At 53.6% G+C, this 17,843-nt stretch overlaps 10 protein-coding genes across 10 annotated transcripts; 4 read left to right on the top strand and 6 right to left on the bottom strand.

The window, feature by feature from the left end:
* Window positions 1–97: 97 nt before the first annotated feature.
* Window positions 98–1,621, bottom strand: AYO21_02159 (hypothetical protein; the record flags this gene model as incomplete). Its single annotated transcript, XM_022652139.1, has 3 exons — window positions 98–823; window positions 872–1,341; window positions 1,531–1,621. The coding sequence occupies 3 exons, from the start codon at window positions 1,619–1,621 to the stop codon at window positions 98–100; spliced, it is 1,287 nt and encodes a 428-aa protein (XP_022515525.1).
* A 984-nt stretch (window positions 1,622–2,605) lies between these two features.
* AYO21_02158 (threonine synthase) lies at window positions 2,606–3,442 on the top strand (the record flags this gene model as incomplete). The annotated part of the gene is made up of 3 exons (XM_022652138.1): window positions 2,606–2,653; window positions 2,738–3,154; window positions 3,215–3,442. The coding sequence occupies 3 exons, from the start codon at window positions 2,606–2,608 to the stop codon at window positions 3,440–3,442; spliced, it is 693 nt and encodes a 230-aa protein (XP_022515524.1).
* A 197-nt stretch (window positions 3,443–3,639) lies between these two features.
* AYO21_02157 (hypothetical protein) lies at window positions 3,640–5,908 on the top strand (the record flags this gene model as incomplete). Its single annotated transcript, XM_022652137.1, has 3 exons — window positions 3,640–3,824; window positions 5,063–5,818; window positions 5,875–5,908. 3 exons carry the CDS (start codon window positions 3,640–3,642, stop codon window positions 5,906–5,908), a joined length of 975 nt encoding a protein of 324 aa, XP_022515523.1.
* A 334-nt stretch (window positions 5,909–6,242) lies between these two features.
* On the bottom strand, window positions 6,243–7,504 carry AYO21_02156 (hypothetical protein; the record flags this gene model as incomplete). The annotated part of the gene is made up of 2 exons (XM_022652136.1): window positions 6,243–6,724; window positions 6,823–7,504. The coding sequence occupies 2 exons, from the start codon at window positions 7,502–7,504 to the stop codon at window positions 6,243–6,245; spliced, it is 1,164 nt and encodes a 387-aa protein (XP_022515522.1).
* Window positions 7,505–9,559: 2,055 nt separating this feature from the next.
* On the bottom strand, window positions 9,560–10,356 carry AYO21_02155 (hypothetical protein; the record flags this gene model as incomplete). Its single annotated transcript, XM_022652135.1, has 3 exons — window positions 9,560–9,932; window positions 9,989–10,107; window positions 10,156–10,356. 3 exons carry the CDS (start codon window positions 10,354–10,356, stop codon window positions 9,560–9,562), a joined length of 693 nt encoding a protein of 230 aa, XP_022515521.1.
* A 423-nt stretch (window positions 10,357–10,779) lies between these two features.
* AYO21_02154 (hypothetical protein) lies at window positions 10,780–11,526 on the top strand (the record flags this gene model as incomplete). The annotated part of the gene is made up of 1 exon (XM_022652134.1): window positions 10,780–11,526. The coding sequence occupies one exon, from the start codon at window positions 10,780–10,782 to the stop codon at window positions 11,524–11,526; it is 747 nt and encodes a 248-aa protein (XP_022515520.1).
* A 520-nt stretch (window positions 11,527–12,046) lies between these two features.
* On the top strand, window positions 12,047–12,805 carry AYO21_02153 (hypothetical protein; the record flags this gene model as incomplete). Its single annotated transcript, XM_022652133.1, has 2 exons — window positions 12,047–12,419; window positions 12,537–12,805. 2 exons carry the CDS (start codon window positions 12,047–12,049, stop codon window positions 12,803–12,805), a joined length of 642 nt encoding a protein of 213 aa, XP_022515519.1.
* Window positions 12,806–13,267: 462 nt separating this feature from the next.
* On the bottom strand, window positions 13,268–13,824 carry AYO21_02152 (hypothetical protein; the record flags this gene model as incomplete). Its single annotated transcript, XM_022652132.1, has 2 exons — window positions 13,268–13,464; window positions 13,590–13,824. 2 exons carry the CDS (start codon window positions 13,822–13,824, stop codon window positions 13,268–13,270), a joined length of 432 nt encoding a protein of 143 aa, XP_022515518.1.
* A 1,607-nt stretch (window positions 13,825–15,431) lies between these two features.
* Window positions 15,432–16,124, bottom strand: AYO21_02151 (hypothetical protein; the record flags this gene model as incomplete). The annotated part of the gene is made up of 1 exon (XM_022652131.1): window positions 15,432–16,124. One exon carries the CDS (start codon window positions 16,122–16,124, stop codon window positions 15,432–15,434), a length of 693 nt encoding a protein of 230 aa, XP_022515517.1.
* A 194-nt stretch (window positions 16,125–16,318) lies between these two features.
* Window positions 16,319–17,689, bottom strand: AYO21_02150 (hypothetical protein; the record flags this gene model as incomplete). Its single annotated transcript, XM_022652130.1, has 1 exon — window positions 16,319–17,689. The coding sequence occupies one exon, from the start codon at window positions 17,687–17,689 to the stop codon at window positions 16,319–16,321; it is 1,371 nt and encodes a 456-aa protein (XP_022515516.1).
* Between the last annotated feature and the right edge of the window lie 154 nt (window positions 17,690–17,843).

The following is a 17,843-nucleotide window of genomic DNA, read 5'->3' as shown; positions in this document are numbered from 1 at the left end:
TAGTATAAGTTCGGGGAGAGTATGTATGGGTGCCCCTTTGCCTATATGAGTATAATAAATGTATATCTCTATATCCACGTCTATCTCTCGAAAACAATCAACCCCGGGTCGCGGCCAGGCGAAATACCTCGTCGAAGAAGTGATTCGCCAGGGCGATATTCTTCGGGTCGGCCGGGGGAATCAGCTGGGTGGCGTAGATTGCGGCGACTCCGTGGTCGCGGTTCATGATCCAGACCAGATTCGGCAGGCCGCCCCAGGTGAGGGTGCCCTTGCGGTGGACCCCGACGTTGTCCTCCATGTACAGCCCGCCGAGACCCCAGTTGATGCCGCCGGTGAGGTCCGCGGCGCCGGTCATGGCGGCGATGATGGCGGTGCTGCCCAGCAGGGCGGCGAGGGAGGGCGAGCCCGGCGCGAACTGCGGCGCGAACATGTTTTTTTCGATTGTCTCGCGCTTCAGCAGCCGCGGCTCGTCGCGGATCAGGTCGCCCAGCACGGCGAGGTAGTCGGTCGCCGTCGAGTACAGGCCCGCGCCCGCGCAGTCCTCGGGCGCCTCGTCCGGCCACATCTTCTTGGACATCTTGAACGTGCCGTCGGCGTTGCGCTCCGCCGTGGGCATCAGCCGCGCCTGGATCTCCGGGTGGCGCTCGAGTCGGAACGTCGTCGAGTGGATGCCCAGGGGCTTGAATATGTGTTCCTGCAGGTAGTCTTCTAGTGAGGTGTTGTTGAGACGCGCGACGATCTCACCGGCCCACTTCCCCATTTTAAGACTCGAGTCAGTAAACGCTGTAGGCAGTGAAGGAGAGGTGGGGAGGTGGAAGAAATCCTGAAGTGTTTCTTTTCATGAGGTGGCTGGCTCTATCGTTGTACTCACATCGATGCCGCCGCCGTATGACCATCCTTCACCAGGCTGGTAGAGTAAAGGTATAGTATGTGCCTTTGCCACGAGCGCGCCTAGGGACACGGCGCCCTCGCCCCTCGAGGCCCGCCAGGCCACCAGCAGGGGGTCCATGAAGTCATACGCGTGCCCACTGTTGTGGCACAGCAGGTTTCTGAGGGTGATTTTGTTGGTGGCGGGCTGCGTGACGAAGCGTTGTGAGCCCTCGAGGGACTCTCCTCCTCCCTTTGGCGGTGGCGAGAACACCTCGGGCGCCGCAAGCTCCGGCAGGATCTTGTCGACGGGGTCGTCCAGTCCGACCTGGCCGCGCTCGACGCACTGGAGCGCCGCGACCGTGCCGATCAGCTTTGTGCAGGATGCAATCCATAGCGTCGCGTCCGGGTCGACGCGACTGGTCGGGTCGTCGACGTTGGGGTGTCCCGCGGCTTTGAAGTACAGCTGCTTTCCTATAGATTGGGAGAGAGCGTGTCGAGTCAGTCAGTCAGTCAGTCAGGCAGGCAGGCAGCCCAAACAAAAGAGGTCCCCCTTGTCCAAAGTGTTCTCCAGCCTTGTCAGGGGTCGGCGGGCTCCCAATGACGTTATATGATACGATATGATACCTAGCTAGGCATGATATGACACGGGGTCAAACGCACCGTTTTTGTCCACCGCGGCCAGGATACATGCGTGCACGGCGTTCTGTGCAGGGTTTGTGCTGTTGGCTAAAATGGCTTCAAAGTCTGCCATGGCTGCTGGTTTCCTGCGACAGACAACTCGCAAAGCTCCTATCTGTGGTAGTGATTTCACAAGGAAAAGGAAATATCGCGATCGATTTGTTGGTGCTGGAGCGAGAAGGGGGGGGGTGTCCAGGGGAGTCTAGGTAAAAGTCAACCCTCCACGACGGGGTTTGCCTATGATTCTCCAAAATCGGGGGTTCTAGGAAGGCAGGGACTTTATAGTAGTCTGGGACTTGGGTCAGGACAAAGGTCTTGGGTTGAAGGTGGGAGAGGGGCGGGGGGGGGAGGGGGAGTAATTCCTGTGATGTTTTAGGATAGTTAGCTCCCTTGGACAGATAGTTAACGGCCTGCCCCGCATACTGGATTAAAAGCTCGGTAGAGCTGAGAGCGTTAGTCGTTTGGTCAAGCCAAAAAAAAACATGTCAAGCCTGTGGTGTACCAAGAATTGCATAAACGAGTCAATGTCCTGAGGTTCGAGCATAAAATGCTTTCCCCGGAAAAGATAAAACTATTCACTTCCGGCTTGGAGTTTGGATTTACATAAACTGATTCGGTCGATTTTCCCCACAACCTTATCACCCCGTTCCCCAGGTCGATGGCCCAGTCGGCTTCAGTCCTCCAAGTCGGTCAAGCCTTGTGCAACATTGGTCGCGCAGAGAGAGCCAGGATTGGTGATTTACACCCGCTGACTCGCTGACTAGGCTAGTTGTGGTGGATAGCGAGACATCTTTGGCAACTACTCGCAAGAGTATCATCCTTGTCAAGTGCTTCTTGGGCTGGGCTCGACGACCACCCAAGGTTACGAGATGGCGTTGAACGGTGATCAAGTTGGGGAAAAAAAACCATACCATCGAGCGACGAATGTTGTGTGAGATGCAGCATAAAAACAGCCTTGACCTAGAGACCACACGTCAAGCTTGATCCATGATGGACTCAAAGCCTCTGCTGGGTTCTCTACCACTCGGACCTAAAGTATTCGCGACTGCTCCACAAGATGACTCTTCGAGAAGTCAACGGTGTCACCAACGGCAGTGCCGCAGATGTCGACTAAGACAAAAACCTCCACCTCGACGCCGTGATTGTCGGGGCTGGATTCAGCGGTATCTGCTCACTTCACCACCTGCAGAAACTCGGTCTCAAAGCCAAAATTTTCGAACAGGGGAACGAAATCGGCGGCGTGTGGCACTGGAATCGATATCCTGGAGCGAAGGTAGATTCCGAATCACCACTGTACATGTTCCACATCCCCGAGCTGTGGAACAAGTTCAAGTACAAGGAGCGGTTCCCGGACGCCAAAGAGCTCCGCCGCTATCTTAACTACGCGTCCAACACGCTAGATTTAAAGAAGGACACCTACTTCCACTCCAAGGTGATCCACGCCCAGTTCGACAAAGCCACAGGTCGATGGACCGTCAACACCAACGCCGGCCACACAACCACCGCAAAGTACTTGGTCATGTGTGTCGGCTTGCTACACATACCAGGCACGGGTGATTTCAAAGGCGCCATGTACCATTCACCCAACTGGCCGGAAGGCGATAGCGTCAAGGGGACGAAAGTGGCTCTGATCAGTACTGGGGCGACTGCCGTCCAGATCAACTAGGAAGTGGCCAAGGAGGCCGACCACCTGGACGTCTACATCCGCAAGATCAGCCTCTGCCTTCCCATGCACCAGAGGGAGAATCGTGAGGACAAACACCTCCGGCACAAGGCCTATTACCACTCGTTTTTCGCCGCGAGCAAGAAACCTCGGGTCGGGTCTCCCGTCCAGGGTCCCAACGCGGCGTCTTCGACGTCACTCCCGAGGAACGTGAAGAGCACTGAGAGCTAGGCTGGGCCAGTGGTGCAGCCAACTTCGGCCTCTCCCAGTACAACGACGAGCCTTCACCAACAAGCCGACCCTGATGGAATGTCAATGGGACCTACTCGAAGACGTTCTCCGCAAAATGCAAGACGACAAGATCAAATACATCGAGCCGACTCTCGAGGCCGAGGAGGGCCGGAGACACAAGGTGACGTCGGCGACAGATGGTAACCCTGTTCCCGTACACTCGGACGTGGTGGAACGGGGGCAACATCGCCGACAAGAAGGTGGAGAACATGACCTACATGAACGGCATCGATGTCTTTATGGTCGAGGCGGCCGAGAAACTCAAGGACCTGAGGGACATTGTCCAGGAAAGGCAACTGGGCGGCAACCTCGTGCCACCTGCGTGAGTGTCTTTTGCCTGTCGGGATGCTTTGAGATTAGAAGACATATCACAAAGTCTTATCCACCGGGGTCAAAGCCAGAGGCTGATGGCTAATGGTCACCCGCCTCCCCTTCTTTCTTCTGCTTTTCCCCAGTGTACGAATTCACACCCACGCCTACCCGAGTAAAGCAGGACCGAGTACCTCGTTCTCCAGGTAAATTTCCCTAGGACCACTCAGTCCTCTTGGCTACTCCAGTGCCCAGTCGACGTGAACTCCCATACTGGGGATAAAACAGGCCGAGGGGAGAGGTGGTTCGAGAAAGTCGGATGCCCACGGCAAGACATGACTGACTCTTTCCATATAATGGCACTATACTACTTACCAAGTAGGTGTGTTGGGGCGGTCAACGCCTCTGCACACAGATGTACCTCCAACTTCTGAAGCGTCAGCCTCGCAATCTCTTCCTGGTCCAGTATCTTTCCTATATGGTCCGTGGTGTTCACAATCTGTCCCAAAGGCACCTGGTGTCAAATGTCGCAGTCAGACGGTACTATTTTAGCTCGATAGCTTCCCAAGGTGCTTTCCCACCCCCTTTTCTTTCAGGTATTATCAAACAATATTACTATCATTACACAGCTTATGAGCCTGTGGTTGTACCTGGAAAATGAAATATAGGGGTCCTTTACTGAAAGTTCCGAGTAAAATGATGGAATAACTTGTGCGACAGTGTCGTCATTATGTACTCGGCAATGGCAGTCACAGCCAACAGCACCAGCCACCACCCCCACCACCACCACCTCCTAGCTATGTACTCGGTACACCTCCAACTACATATTTCTCACCCACCCTTATGTGTATCTTCAACACCTGTCTCTTCGCCTCACCGTCGTCCGTCTCTGCCTTCAATCACTGCTCCTGACCAAACCTCACAATTTCCCTTCGATTTCAGAGGCGTGAGGAAGGTCGTCAGGTGATCAGGTGATCCTCTGTCTTGGACCTCAAGAATCAATTTCCTCTCAGCAAAAGTTGACAGAGAGAGAGAGAGCGACACTAATCTCTGGCGGAACTTTCCTGCGCCACGAGTTGGAGCTCTTGTTGACATAACTTGAATCATGGCATCCAGTTCTGGTCCGATTCCTGGACGTGACTCACTCACCAGCAAGAGCGGCAAGCGCGGGATTGTAATTGCAGTGCCTGATTCTCCATCGATACTGTCTAGATCCATTAAACGGTCTCGATCTCCTATCCCAATACCTAGTGACGACGAGGAGGAACCGCTTCCCAAGCGCCAGAAGAGACCAGCGCACCAGATGTACCCCTTCGCCTGTCCATTTTACAGGCGAAACAAGGACCTGTACTCAGCATGTCTTGAGGACGAGGAGAATCAGGTCGGCGACATCGACGACATCTATCGACATGTGACAAGAAAACATCGTGCACCAGATCATTATTGCCCTTGTTGTGGCGTCTCCTTTGACAATAGAGCCAGCTGTGACGAGCATATCCGGGGCAGGACGTGTGAAGCGATATATCCTGCCCCAAGTTTTCAAGGCCTGACGAGCCAGATGCGGGTGCAATTAGACCAGGAATTCAACATGCCCACAACAGGGAGGGATGACGACGAGAAATGGTTTCGAGTGTTCAATTTCCTATTTCCGACAGAGCGCAGTCAGGGAATATCTCCATATCTCGACGCCGACGAGGTCCGCACCAAGACGTTGCTCTCTCTCAAGGTCTATATTAGCGAGCGCGGGGGTCACGACACGAGGAACGCAATGACCACGATGATTGACGAATTCTCAGAGCAAAGCCTGTTACACTCGGCGTCCCTTGGGGGCGTGATAACAATTGCTGACAGCAATGTTGGCGCATCATCGGCTGCGAAGCCTGGACAACATGTGGACGAAGACGCAAGAGCCAACGCAGCTACCACAACAGCTATACGGGCCATTTCCACTACTTTTAGACCGCCAATAAGCGAGTCTCCTTGGGCCTCATCCCTACCCACTGGAGGGTACATGGCGCGGGGGACAGACAGCAACCGCCGGCAGCCTCGGCAGCTTCGCCCAGTAGCAGCACGCAGGCGCGTGTTGACTATGACTAAGCCTAAGCCTACATGTGACGCTTGTGCCAAGAGCTTCAACCACGAGAAATCCCTGGCACGACATATCAGGTTGGTGCATCGCGACACTGAATACAAGTGTCCCGACTGTGACAGTATATTCAACCAATGGGGCCTTCTCCAGAGTCATATCAGGTCGGAGCATCCCGACACTGTATACAAGTGTCGCGACTGTGGCCGTACATACACTCAACGGAGCAGTCTCAAGCGGCATATCAAAAATACATGTGAGGGTGCCACAGACAGCTAGTCAACCATACCAAATGTGCGGGGTTAAGGATCATTATATACAAGTATTATCTCGATATGTACTTTTTTAGATGGTCCAGATCAAACCCGCGGTAACCAACACTGCAACGCCGAGTCGACCTGTTATCCCACCGCCTGCAAGACCTGTCAAGCTCGTTGCCTTGTTCTCATCCCCGCCGCCTCCAGAGTCATCGTCATCGTCTGAACTGTTCGACCCCGTCAAGACAACACTCTCGTTGCGTCCGTCGAGATCCAAATCGAGTCGGACGTCCGGGTGGTGCAGGACGGTGGCCACGACCCATTCGGACGCGACAACGGAATATTGGTCGTAATAGCTCCAGTGGGCGGTGATGTTGACCGGGTCGCTGCCGACCGCACATACGGGGTCGCCGGCGTTGCACCACATGGCCGTGATGTCCTCGTAGACGTTGAGGTCGTCGAGTTGTTGACCCGACCGTGGCGCCGTGCCATTGTAGGTCGAACCGCGGCCGATGTTGTACGGCTGGTCTGCAGTGAAGCGAGGGTCCCCCATGGCTACCACGGCGGCGACTAGGAAGTGTGTTAGAATATTTTCTCACAAGGCTTGGAGGGTGCTGAGCAGAATTTTTGGGGAGGCAAACAAAGAGAAACGTGGCAAGAAGACGTACTCTTCGATCCAGGCGCCGTGTCTCGAGGCAGCGAGGGATTCCAAGCCTGATCACACCCAAAGATCGGCCCGCCACCGCCACCCAACATATCACCGACGACAGCCGCGCCCTGAGAATAGCCCAGCAGGACCAACTTGGAATCCGGACACCGCTCGGCATACGCCCTCAGCTGCGCCTGGCCGGCGTATGCGCCCGCATTGGCCGACTCACAATAGAACCCCGAGTACGAGATGTTGGCCGGGTAGACAATGTCCTCGTAGTCGCACGACACGCCCTGGGGCTCGAACTTGGAACACATGACGCCCAACATCTCACCGCCGCGGCCGGGGTAGGGCTCATTGGACCCCCGGGCACTGAAGATGCGAATGTCACTGCAATCCTCTGGGAGGTGAGGGGTCGTGTAGGGGATAACATCCTCGTCCTCGTGCTGCTCTTCTCCTGTTCCTTCGATCTCACTTCCTTCTTCTTCGGGGACAACTGGGTCCGTGATTTCGTCGGGGTTGGGGATGGGCTCGGGAGGGACTTCGACTGGTGTTGCTTCAGGGGGTGGGATTTCAATGGATGTGGCCTCGGGAGGCGTGACTTCAGATGTCGCGACTTCATCCTGTGCCAATCCCGGCGTTGCGTGGAGAATAATGACAACGATGATGATGGCAGCGAGCCATGATAACCGGACTATCATGTTGTCTGCCTCGTATTATTCCTTGCCTTGTACATGAACGTTCCACCCTTCTCCGTTCTCCACTCCTCTGCTCCCTTGCGCTGCTGTTACGCGACCTATACCTTGGTTTTCTTCTTCCCTGATTATCCCTTTCGAGGCCAAAAAGGTGGCGAACCCCTCCTCCAAGTATCCAACTGGCCAAGATAAAACGAGGGTATGTTGTATTTGTGTTTTGTCGAACCGGCTGTGATGTGATTTGTTGTGATGATCAATATAGAATATTTGTTTGCCCCTTTTGTTTACCCTGTAAATTCGTAGACGGTCGTTTCCTCGCTGTGTATGTGTAGGTGTATGTGGCTGTATGTCCTGTACAGTACAAATCAAAGAACGGGCGCGCGTGCACACGCGACCATGGAAAGATCCCGATCTATCCTATCCTATCCCATGAAAACACCCAGCCCCGGAAACGGAGAGAGAGAGAGAGAGAGAGAGAGGATCCTGCAGAGGTAAAAGATAATGAAAGTTGGTGGGTGATTTTATTGAGATCTGGCTCTGGCTCTGGTTTCAGTGGACCGTTGCAGAGCGTGTGTGTATGTGTGTTGAACGATAGGCTTGGGACAATGAGCGACGAGCGAGCGATAAGTTCTCAGTCAGATAAGATCAAAATAAGTCAACAGACATTAAAACAAAGCACTGATATAAAAAATCAGAAGAAGAAAAAACAGCAAAAAGTGGTAGTTAAGTGAGAGTGGGATATAAAGAGAGAGGGAAAGGGTAGGTAATAGATAACAAACAACAACCCCCCCAGGAATGCATATACTTGAAACCCTAGAAGAGACGATCTTTTATCTCGATGACGCTGTGCGCGCGCGCGCGCCGGCTCTCCGCTCGACGAAATCCCCTTTCCAAGAAAAAAGAAAGATGGTAATACCAAGCACAACTAGGTACCAAGAAACCGACGAGCTAGGTACTACTACTGAACCGCTCGCTCTGGGGCCCGTTCATCTGCGGGTGGCCGGTGGCCGGTTGGTGTGGGCTCTGTCTGAAGGTCTTGAAAATCAAGACAAAAACTGGACGGATGGCGGGTGGGCGGGTGGCTCGGGAGTCGGGGGGAGGACCCCGACCGCGTAAGACAACGAAAACTTGGCAAACTTCCCCTAGGCTCGTCCCAGGGCTGTCACTACGCAGAGCTTATAGGGCGGGAGAGGCGCCGTGGTAGCAGCCACGACAAGCCACGACAGCCCAAGAAGACGCCACAGATGCGCATCGCTTGGCTGCCAACGCCCAGAGGGACAATCTTCAGGGGAGACGCCAAGGCACCATCTGCACGCGACACTTTGAGCCAAGCAGGGTTGACGCATTCCCATGCCGTGGTAGCCGAGACTACGAGGTGTCCTCACTTCACTTGGACTTGGACTTGTACCTATGTATGTATGTACATATGTATGCACTTGTGGGAAAAAAAAAGGGGTGAATGAGTGAATGAATGAGGACCACGAGTGGATAAGGCAGGTAGGTACATAGGTAAAGTACTCGTAAGCGTATCGCGGCGCCAAACCTGGGCGACACCAAGTAATTATTATTACCTGGATCAAGTACAAAAGTAGGGAGGGAGGAGGGGGGTGGTTGGGTAAATATTCTGCCATGATTGATTACCTACCGTAGACGAATGTCCTCAAAGCGCCACTGCCAAACTGGGAAAAGGGTCCTTCTTTACGAGGTAGTACATATTACTTGTGCATGAGTGTTTATGTAAATTTTAGCACCAGCACCGAATAGCTAGGGATTGATTATTACAGGGGTTCCATGTCTGCTTTTTGCAGTATGCATCTTGGTCGTAAGGGACAATCAACACAGGAGTGTGGACGGAGTAGATCTCGCAGTATCCCAGGCGTGAGAAGAACCCTCGGGATGAAAAGGCCGCCATCGATTGGTTGGTTTGGGGCAGAAGAGACGACCCTGGGACAAGATTCTGTGTCAAGGACTCTCTGTATAGACGTACATACGTGTACATATTTCTTGGTCCCCCCCCCTTTTTTTCCCTTTTCAAAAGGTGATTCTCCTTACCAAGGCTGATCAAGAAATCCCCTGGTCCACTGGAATATTCACTCCACTCACGTCGAGAGAGTCCTCGCTCAGCAACCACAATATCACCCGGGGCAATGCTCGACGGCTCCGTGGCCTTGAAACACCTGCGACTGAAGCATCTTGATGCTTTCGTCCCCTGTTCTGCCCTTCCAACGCATTGTCGAGGATCGGCGTGTTGGTCGTCCCGGGACTGCAGCAGTTGACGCGGATACCCAGGTCGTAGAGGTCCTCGGCCGCACTCGTGGTGAAATGGACGAGGCCGGCTTTGGTGGTGCCGTTATCCAAAGTTGCCGCCGGAATGGAAAATCGCGGCCATGGAAGCGACGTTGACGAAGGCTGGGTAGGAATCCTCGGCCATGCTCTGCATCGACTTGACGGCGGCGCGGGAACAGTAAAAGGCCCCGTCGATGTTGACACCCATTGGCCTTGCGCCACTGCTCGACCGTCTCCTCGAAAAGCTTGGAGCCCGGCTTGTTGGATACCTGACGACCAGCCACCCCGACGACATTGGCCAGTCCACGCAGCCCCGTTCCTCCCTGTTCAATCTCAGAAACTCATGCGTCGACTTGCTCAGGAACCGGAACGTCGACGGTTGTGGTGTGCACATTTGTGCCTGGGTTGATGGCCGGCAACTCGTTTCTCATCTGGCCGAACGCGGCGGTATTGACATCGCCAATGAATATGGCCGCGGCACCGCGACGTGCGAGGAGGCGAGCTGTCGCGGCTCCGATTCCAGAAGCACCGCCGGTGACCGCAAAAGTCCTAGAGGTCAATGTCGCCGCCATAGATGGTGTTGCAGGAGAAACAATCAAGGAATAGTCTCTCCATTCTTTTAATGATGAAATCCACTCTGCAGAGAGGGGGGAAAACCATCAACGAGGCTCGGATAAGCCGCTGACTCGCCCACTGACTCGCTTGATCTATCTAGTCAGCCCCAAATTGGAGTTATCCGTCCATTCTTTGAACCTGTCAACAAACCAGGATTGAGCCTTTCCCGAGTTACCGAGTTACCGTGTCATCAGATCACTGGCGAATCGTCATCCCGATTGGGCTTCGATCGCTTGTTATCGACGCTGAGTGTTGACGTCTTCGCATGCAACCCTCCCGAGTCTTTACCTCGACTACAAAAGACAGCACCTGTCCCGTTGTCAGTGCAATGCGTGGCACACTTACAGCGATAGAACACTTCTGACAGAAAATCTGGAATGATGTCGCGGTTCCAGGGTAAGGTGGCCCTGGTCACAGGGGCAGCCTCGGGCATTGGTGAGGCCATCGCCAAAAGACTGGCCAAGGACGGCGCAACAGTCATCGCGGCAGATATCACATCGGAGAAAGAGGGATTTACAAAGACCATAGGCGCCGACGTGTCGTATTATCAAGTCGACGTGACTGACGAGAAAGCTGTGCACGGGTTGGAAGGCTGGATCCGCCTCACATACGGCGGGCTGGACATTCTCGCCAACAACGCCGGGATAGGCGGCCCTAGTGGACTAGTGCATGAATATCCCATAGCCGCCTTCGAGCAGATCTTCAACGTCAATGTTCGGGGCGCTTTCATGGTCTTACAAGCTGGAATCCGTCTCATGCTGGAGAGTGGTGGTGGCGCCGTGGTCAACACGGCGTCGTTGGCAGGGTTTCGCGGGTTTCCCAATGCCAGCCCTTACCACGCGTCCAAGGGCGCCATGGTCATGCTCACTCGCACGGCCGCCATCGAGTACGCCACAAAGAGCATTCGAGTGAATGCGGTAGGGCCCGGTCTCATCGCGACGCCCTTGGTGCAACAATTGGACAATGCAGAAGTGGCATTACAGCAATTGACTGCACAGATTCCGCAGGGGAGGCCTGGTCAGGCTCCCGAAGTCGCCAATGTAGTGGCCTTTCTCGCCGACGACAACGAAGCGTCGCATGTTACAGGTCAGATCTGGTGCATCGATGGTGGCCGGTCGGCGACATGAAGACGATGAAGCGGAGGATTTTCTGGCAGTGTGCACTCATCATGGCTATCGGGGACATATGTACTGGGTAGCATCGAAGGGCGAGAGATGAGGGGGAGAAGGAGTGAGGAATGAAGAACAAAAGAAACAGTAATAATAACCTCTTTGACAGTCCAATTTCGATTCCATGGCGCGCGTCGGCGGTCTCCGTGCCCGCAAAATTCTTTGACTTTGGCGCGATTGGGTCTGCTCACAAGTTTCTTTGACTGTTATCAGATCGACAACCTTTTGTACACTCAATGCAGCTTGGCCCTGAGGGGGTAGGATATAAATGTATGCCGATAGCACGTATCACCCACCATCTGGGACGACTTGGACATCGGGGAGGAAATACTAACCAACGCATCTCCGCTTCCCACTTCTCACTCAAACACTAGTGAGTGTTTATAGATCCATAAATATTACACACTGTCAGAGACCAACCAACCAATACCGACCATCACTGTTGTCTGCAGTACCAAAAATAAGAAAGAGGAAAAAAATGCCACGGGCCCAAGACCTAGCAACGGCGCTCTTGTCCACGACGGAAAAGTCCATAATCCCGCTGACGGCGGAGCAAGTGTCGCAGGGCTCGAAGCTGTTCGGGGCGGCGGTGCTAGACCGGGCGACGCTTGCGCCTGTGATCGCGGCGACCAACAACGAGCGCGAGTCGCCGCTGCTGCACGGCGAGATCAACTGCATCCAGCAATTCTTCAAACTGCCGCGCGAGGGGCGGCCCGAGACAAAGGACTGCGTCTTCTTCGCGACGCACGAGCCGTGCTCGCTGTGCCTGAGCGGCATCACCTGGTCGGGCTTCAACGAGTTTTACTACATGTTTACCTACGAGGACAGTCGGGATTTGTTTGCTATTCCCTGTAAGTTTTCCCCTGCACCAGGTTACGGCAAATACCATCACTCCGCATTCCTTTATTGCAAAATGGAGCCTGGCTAGCTAGGTTGAACACACGACTCATATTGACTTTGTTCATTAGACGACATCGACATCCTCAAATCCGTCTACCAAGTCCCCTCGCCCGGCGACACCGAGGAGACCTTGGCGGCCAAGCCACTCTACAACCGCAAGAACAAGTTCTTCACGGCGCAGTCGCTCGCCGAGCTGATCGAGTCGGTCGAGGACGTCGAGGCGCGGACGAAGCTGCAGGGCGAACTCGAACGGGTCAAGAAGATGTACGACCAGCTCAGCGCGACGTACCAGGAGGGTAAGAAGAGCGGGGCGACGACGAGCAGTTTTTTCCAGTAAATACTGAGCTCATACTTGGGAGAGGTAATTGATTTACGATGCAGAAACGAACACTAATGTATGTACTGCTTGAGGAACCGGGACAACTTGAAACGCGAATCTGGTTGGGCGGGGCAGAGATCTCAATACTACTAGTATTTTCATGTACAGACAGACAGGCTGGACATTGGAGATAGTTCAATCTGGTTAGAATAGAACCAGTATGAATCATCCATTCAATACGAGTACTAGTACCCTCCCGCTAAGTGTGGTTGTTCCACACTTCCCCTATCAATATCGTATGTACATACCCCATATCCGAGGAGCGTTACCTTTTCCCCTCCCATATCCTCTCCCGCCGATAGACTCCAGACTCAACCCCTGCGCGGGCCCGGGCAAATTCGAGTCCCAAACATCCTCTCCCATTGTCCTTGGCCCGGTCATCCCAGTCCTGGTAGGCCCGATTGGAGGCCTCAGGGACCGTCAATTCGCTGCCGCACCACTCTCCTCCTCCGGGCGAGGGCTGTAGATGACACATTCGACGTTGTGGCCGCCGGGACTGATGACAAAAGCGGCGTAGTAGTTGTGCGGGTGGTATTCAGGCCGTACGCCTGGTGCCCCGTTGTCTGTCCCGCCGGCCTTGAGAGCCGCGGCGTGGAATGCGTCGACTTGGGCGCGATCTAGAGAGACGCATAGCATTCATTCCCTGTCAGCCTCGAACGAAGCAGATCTTGTAAAGGTAGTATTGCTAACTATAAGAACCCTTGCTGCCAGGGATAAATGTTGGATGGATGCATGTTCATACCTTTCGCTTCCAGAGCCAAATGGTTCCTCAAGACCTTCGCATCATCAGGAATGGGCTGACGGTCCTCGAGGCCAGAAACCCACAGCCAGGGTTTTGTGTCGCCCAGGCCGACGACACCGGGGACGGGGCGCATGAACTCCTTCAGACCCATGTGTCCAAAGGCCCCAACGAGGAAGGCCACCTCGGCGTCGACCTTGCTGAATGCGACGGGGTAGGACAGGTGGTGGCACGACATTTTGACTAGGAGAGAGAGATGACTCTACTAGTAACCTGGGGAATTGAAGCTGGAGGCTGGCCTTCGAAAGCCCCTGTATGTAGCAGAAGGCGAGGTCAAGTTATCACTCAGTAACTTAGTACTTGGTAGCTGCAGTTGCACTGTGAATACTGAATCGAGAAAACAAGCCTGGGGGAGAAACTTTCAAGGCAATGCCCATCTAAATACTACAAAGCATATAGTATTATTTAATGGCCTTCTCCATCATTGCCAATGCCTGGCTGGCTGACCTTGACCATATCTCTCCCAAGGATTACCAACGAAAACTTGCAATCATGCACGTGTCACCGCGTTGATTTCGCGCCCCTCCCACGCGCTCTTTCCCTGCTCGGGTCTAGTCAGACGCCGCGCCAGGCAACAGCGGCTTGGCGACTCGGTCTACCCACCTGCTCACAACTGCTGCCTGAGGGTGCCTGATTGTTGATGCAGGATGCCGTCACTGTTACCTTTGACTCGGGAGGATCATATCATTATTGCCGGCTGGAGGGAAAGGATTCGAGTCGAACGGTTCAAAAACCGTTACTAAATTACCTACCTACCTCTACTACTGGTAGCACTTACTAGTGCTGTAGCTGCTCTCATGCTGCATCGACGCCGCATCAAGGTTTTACGGACGCATCAATGCATCCGATGTGCATCAGATGCTGCATCTAAACCACATCTAAACCACATCAAAACCACATCAAAACCACATCAAAACCACATCAAAACCACATCAAAACACTTAGTACTATCTGAGATCAATCTTGCCCATGAAGCCATCGTCGATATCAAGTAAGTACTGAGTGGGAAACGGGGAGATCAAAAAGGGAGAGAGAAGAAGGATACAGTGTATCTCACTTTCTACTACCCATGTATGTACCTCTGGGGTGACGATTGAATTACTACCTACCTAGTACTTCGTAGTGCTAGTAGTTAGTACTAGCCAACGAAGAAGTTCTGACCATAGGAAAAATGTAAAACGACAACGAAAGAGTACAAATTAGGAAGGAGCTACCCACTGGGGTCTGTTGGTTGCACTTCCCTCGTACCGTACTTTTTTTGTGACATTGTCATACTGGCTGATTAGATTACCCGATTCGGCGAATTCGGTGACGCGTTTCCAAGTCGCCCTCTCGGTTTCATTTCAACTTGAATTGAACGATTTGCAACCAACCAACCAACCACTCGACAACTACTAACTGTCAGGGGCAATGTGTGACAGTGTTAGTCGCAGTAATAAGTACCAATAGTTTATTTGACCTACTACAGCGCGGCTGACTTCAGAGTGCTGTCCAGGAATGGAAGCCGCAGAGTATCAACCAGTTACTTACTAGGTACTAATACTTGAACCTAAATGCATCATCAGTCTTATCGAGACAGGGTCGCATGTATCGTTATTCATTGATTTTATAGATGTTAGGCCTGGCACTACTCCTGAATGAGTGAGTTCCAAGTACCAGTAATCGTTACAGCTATCATTAATGCCCTGAAGATGTCGCCACCTTCAGCTTTCAAGGCACAATATCAGTCCTTAAGCAAAATGCAAGAGGTCCCATCCCGATAAACCCAGTACTATCGAAAAATGACTATTCAGCATTGAACTCGGTCGACAGCGTCGCAGTGACCTCGACGAGCTGGGGCTCAAAATCGATGCCCACGCCGACCTCGAAAGTCGCCGAGCTCGTGGCCCTCCTCGCAGTCTGCATCACCCGCTTCATGGGCCACGACTGCTCCACATCCTGGATCTTAACGCAAACCACTTTTTCTCTGCCGATGGTGCGTCCATACGCCTGCGCCCGGGTTATGGCATGCTGCAAGGCCATCAGGCGAGCTTGCTCGTCGAGTTCGGCTTTCCTCTCGTCCAGCAGTTGCCAGTCGATGCCTCGGAGCTCGATGTGCGGCATGGCGGCGAGGCGGGCGACCATCTGTCCCAGGCTGGGAAGGTCGCGGAAGTGGATGGCGATTTCGGAGTGGGCGCTGTAGAGCTTCCTCTTGAGGCGGGCACCGTTGTTGTTGAATTCGTCCGCCGCAGAGATGACGAGCGAGGCGATCGAGTAGAAGCTCACAGGGGCATCTGGCCTTATCTCTCCCGTCTCGAGTCGCGGGCACAGCAGGTCCAGCTCACTTTGGATGTCGTTCACAGTGGACACCACGTTTCTTGAGACTTCATTCTTTTCTGAACCAGAGTCGGCAGCGGCTAGGTTGAGCACCGCTCGCTGGGCGGCTGTCGTGATAGTGGCGTGGCCTTGAATATGGATCAGTGTTGGAGGGATTGCCATGGCTGCAAAAGATTGGAGAGAGAGTTATGGCTGGGGAGATCAGATCTATCTCAGATGGGAGGAGCTGGACGTTTTTATAGACACAAAGCGTGGTCTGCTGCCTGCCTGATATTGCCTGATCCTAGCTGAAACCCGCTCCAAAGCATCTGGCCACTTCGCTAACCATTTTCGGTATAGCTCCATATATCCCCCGCTTATAGTGAGGGTCGAGAGCCCGCCATATACTCACGAGCAATATTCTTTTTGGACATCAGTCTGTCTTTGGTGATCCAATACGGAGCCGGCAACCCTGTCTGACTCATATCGTTCACGTCTCCTCTCACCAGAGACGCCACCGCTGCAGAACAACCAAGAATGCGCGGCATGCCATGGCCGGTGAAGCCTGCGCTCGCAAAGATGCCGGGTTTTCCAGGTATTTCTCCGACCCAGGGCATGAGGTCGGAGGAGTAGCCCATGACGCCTGTCCAGATGTCCGTGATCCGTGCTCGGGAGTCTTCCCAGCCATGAAACATTCGCTGCATGTAGCCAGTAAAGTATTTCTCAGCACCAGGTATCAACTGCGAATCATCGATGTTGTTGCGCCAATACGAGTCGTTCAAGAGGACGGCCTGTTTGGCACCTCCAACGACTATGCTACCGTCTGTCCTGCTGATCAGATAATCGTACTCCTGAGGTCCGTATCTGATGCTGTACGTGTTGTTTAGGTGAGGAGCCATCTTTCCGTGCTCCGGCACGGCAATTCTGCAAGCGACTCCTCTGGCAGGGGTGATTTTATCGTCGAAGTCCGGCAGTAACGCCGACAGATACGCATTCGTGGCCAGAATGACTTTGCGCGCTCTGATCTCTCCTCGAGGAGTGGTCAGCACCCACCGTCCATCACTGTCGGGTGAGTCGGAGATCGCGGTAACGGGAGTATTTGCTTGAATATTTGCTCCCCACTCTAAGCACCGACGGAGGAGATGACAAACGAGTTTATAAGGCCACACCGATCCCGCTGTAAAAGTGAAGGCAGCTAGCGCCCCCTTGACTCCTGAAACCTGTTCCGCCTTCTCAGGATCCTCGATGAAGTGGAGGTCATCTGAGAAACGGTATCCTCTGGCTTTCATGTCCTTGTACGCCGCGATCGTGGGCTCGGCAACTCGACGGTCGACAAACACGTCGATGGCACGCGTGAGTTGAAAATCACAGTCAATCTGCTCTTTCTCGACCAATCTCTTGACATCCATGACTTGCTGCGTCTCAAATCTCGTCAGCTCCTCCGCAACTTGCGGCCCGTACATCCTTTCGTAGAGGGCCGCGTTGAAATAGACGTCCGGTTTGAGATGTCCGCCATTGCGTCCTGTAGCTCCCGAGCACACGTCTCGAGCCTCAAGTATCAGGACCGAGGGTCTCTTGCCGTTGTCCTTTTCGAGAATGTGGTAGGCACATGCAGCTCCGACGTACCCTGAACCAATCACCACGATATCCGCCTCTTGCGGGAGGTTCTCAGTTGTGCGGGGTTTTGACAGATTGGACGGATTCGAGAGCCAATATGGTGTCATAGGGTTTGACTGGGGTAGAGGCATGTTGCTGGTGTTCTCGACGTCGAGCAAACCATATGTTTGTTCAGCTTCAATGAAGTTTCGTTATTGACAATGTCGAAGAAGTGGTATGAAAGCGATGCCGCAAGCGGCGGGAATGTCCGTGCTTAGTGGAAGCCATCGTATGAACAGATAAGGT

The sequence above is a fragment of the Fonsecaea monophora genome (genome assembly GCF_001642475.1).
Source record: "Fonsecaea monophora strain CBS 269.37 chromosome Unknown Scaff9, whole genome shotgun sequence".
NCBI lineage: Eukaryota > Fungi > Ascomycota > Eurotiomycetes > Chaetothyriales > Herpotrichiellaceae > Fonsecaea > Fonsecaea monophora.
Note: the sequence above shows the minus strand (reverse complement) of the source record. Positions and strands in the feature narration are given on the sequence as shown.